The sequence below is a fragment of the Elephantulus edwardii genome, unplaced genomic scaffold, assembly GCF_000299155.1.
Source record: "Elephantulus edwardii isolate Elephantulus edwardi_28Jun2011 unplaced genomic scaffold, EleEdw1.0 scaffold00027, whole genome shotgun sequence".
Classification (NCBI taxonomy): Eukaryota; Metazoa; Chordata; class Mammalia; order Macroscelidea; family Macroscelididae; genus Elephantulus; species Elephantulus edwardii.
In genome coordinates, this window is record NW_006399777.1 from 18916921 (window position 1) to 18919195 (window position 2275).

A 2275-nucleotide genomic window follows, 5' to 3' on the forward strand; every position below is an offset into this window, starting at 1 on the left:
ATTAATCGCCATTGGTCTGTGGCTACTACTACCCCAGATTCAATTAGATCTCTCCTATTCCTTCACCCCTCTGTCTGCCCACAAAACTGCTATCCTGGCAATTGCCCCCGCCCCTTCCCCTTTTCGACTTTTATTCCTATCTTACTAGTTCTCTTATTTTTACAATGATGGTTTTATGCAGTGTTTGTCCTTATGTGACTGAGTTATTTCACTCAGCATCATTTATTTTTATTATTTTTATTGTGATTTTAGTGATATTTACAGAAAACTTGGATTTCCATTCATTCTTTGTTGCAGCTTTTCCTCTCTACCCCTCCTCAGTTCATTTTTCTCTTTAAAAAAAAATCAATTCATTCGTTGATTGTTGCACAATTTCCTTCCTCCCCCACGCCAGTTCACATTGCTATGTCCCTCTTATTCTGGGCTATTGTCATGCAGAATAGGCCTAATCATATACTCTTTTTAAATATTTGAGGGGTTTTTTTGTGATTTTTTGTTTGGTTTTTTTTTCACTCAAACCATCTGTGTTTATTTCCCAGGTACGAAGTGCCACTTATCTTGTTGGTCAGATAGGTTTGAGTACAGAATCCCTTCCCTACATGTGGGTTGGCAGAAGGGTGCATAGATGGCCAATGGGCTTAGCTTAAAATAGCTTCCAAATAAAAGGGAATCCATTGTCAGCTCTCTCCTTTTATGGGGGGGAAGGGCCAAAAAAGTTTAAAAGAACTTTTAAAAAAAAGGGATAAGAAGGTCTTGTCCCCGAAGGTCTCGGGTGGGGAGAAGGGGCTGGTGTTGGGATGTGGTCCCTGTCCAGGCCTCCCATGGAAAGGGGAGCCTCTCTGGCAGGCAGGACCCAGCCAAGTCCCAGCCCCAGCTGAATAAATAACATCCTTCAGTTAACATCTGGAGAGAGAGCTGGGTGCGGGGAGCCCGTGGGGTGGGCGTGGGGAGCCCGGGTGGGGCAAAGGGCTTTCCCAGGGCAGGCCCTGTGGCCACTCAGTCTAGCCTGGGGCCTGGGGTGGGGGGCAGGCTTTCCAGGGACACAGGGTTCAGAAGAGGCTCCCCCTCATGAGGGACAGCAGGTCTCTCTACCTCCTCCAAAAAGGTCAGACTCAGGACGAGGGGCTCCCGTCGCTGCTGCTCTCAGGCTGGGTGCTCGCTGCCTTGTCTGGGGTGCTCGCCTCTGTCTGTCCTTCTGCTCCCTCGAGGGCCAGCTCGCCCCTGTCTCCTGCCAGCTTCCTCACACTCACGGCTTCAGAGTCTCCCTGGACATCGGGTACCACGTTCCAACATCCTGTCCGGTCACAGGAGATGAAGTCCAAGTAGGAGGACTGGACCTCCATCCATCATGCCTGGTGCATTGCTCTCGGGCCTGGTTTAATTTCTTCTGCCTCCTTCCACCTCTTCAGATTTTCTGTGGTTGGTTAATCAATGCAGAACTTATAAAAAGCTGCAGCCCCACCGCCTCCACGGTCGGGCCACCGGCAGTGCCTCCCCGGGGTTGCCTGGTCTAAACAGTTTTTTCCCTCATCTGTTTCAATGGAATGTTTATTGTTTATCCTCTGTTTTCTTAGTTTCCTCCCAACCCCTAATATCAGTCCTATTTTATAACAGTGGCATTATGCAGTCTTTCTCCTTTTGTGACTGAGATATTGTACTCAGCATATCCTCCAGGGTGACCCATTTTGTATAGTATTTTATGAGTTCTTTGTTTTTCAGCACTGCGTAATATTCCATTGTGTGAATACACAACAGCTTCTCTATCCATTCATTTGTTTAAGGGCAGCATAATATTTTCTAAACTCCCTCATAATAATATTTTACAAAATCATTGTTCCTTAGTGCTGAATATTCCACTGTGTGAAAGTACCACAGTTTCTCGGTCTGTTCTTTTGTTGATAGACATTTATGCTGTTTCCATTTTCTGGCTATTGTGAACAATGCTGCTATGAAGATAGGCGTACATGCCTCTGTTCGTGTCTCAGTTTTAATTTCCTTGGGATATACACCTAGCAGTCGAATACGTAGGTCAAGTGGGAACTGTCTTCCAGAGTTGCTACACCGTTCTCCCATCCCACCAGCAGTGCATGTGAGTTTCAAACTCTTCACATCCTCCTTAACATTTATTACTTTTTATCCTGTTACATTTTGTTACTGTTACTAGCGAGAGGAAGAAAAAAGGGAGATGAATGTTGGAAGAAACTCTTTTGCACTACAGCGATGAAAAGCCAAAGCAAAGGCGGGGGGGGGGGGGGGGGGGAGGAATCAGAAAGGT

General features: G+C 46.4%; 1 protein-coding gene across 1 annotated transcript; it reads right to left on the reverse strand.

Moving 5' to 3' along the window:
* Nucleotides 1-1112: 1112 nt before the first annotated feature.
* LOC102861130 (cAMP-dependent protein kinase inhibitor gamma-like) lies at nucleotides 1113-1343 on the reverse strand. Its single transcript, XM_006883384.1, has one exon. The coding sequence runs from the start codon at nucleotides 1341-1343 to the stop codon at nucleotides 1113-1115; it is 231 nt and encodes a 76-aa protein (XP_006883446.1).
* Between the last annotated feature and the right edge of the window lie 932 nt (nucleotides 1344-2275).

Excerpts from the sequence above, each read along its gene's own strand:
- LOC102861130 (XM_006883384.1), bottom strand. The coding sequence starts at position 1,343 with ATGGAGGTCCAGTCCTCCTACTTGGACTTCATCTCCTGTGACCGGACA.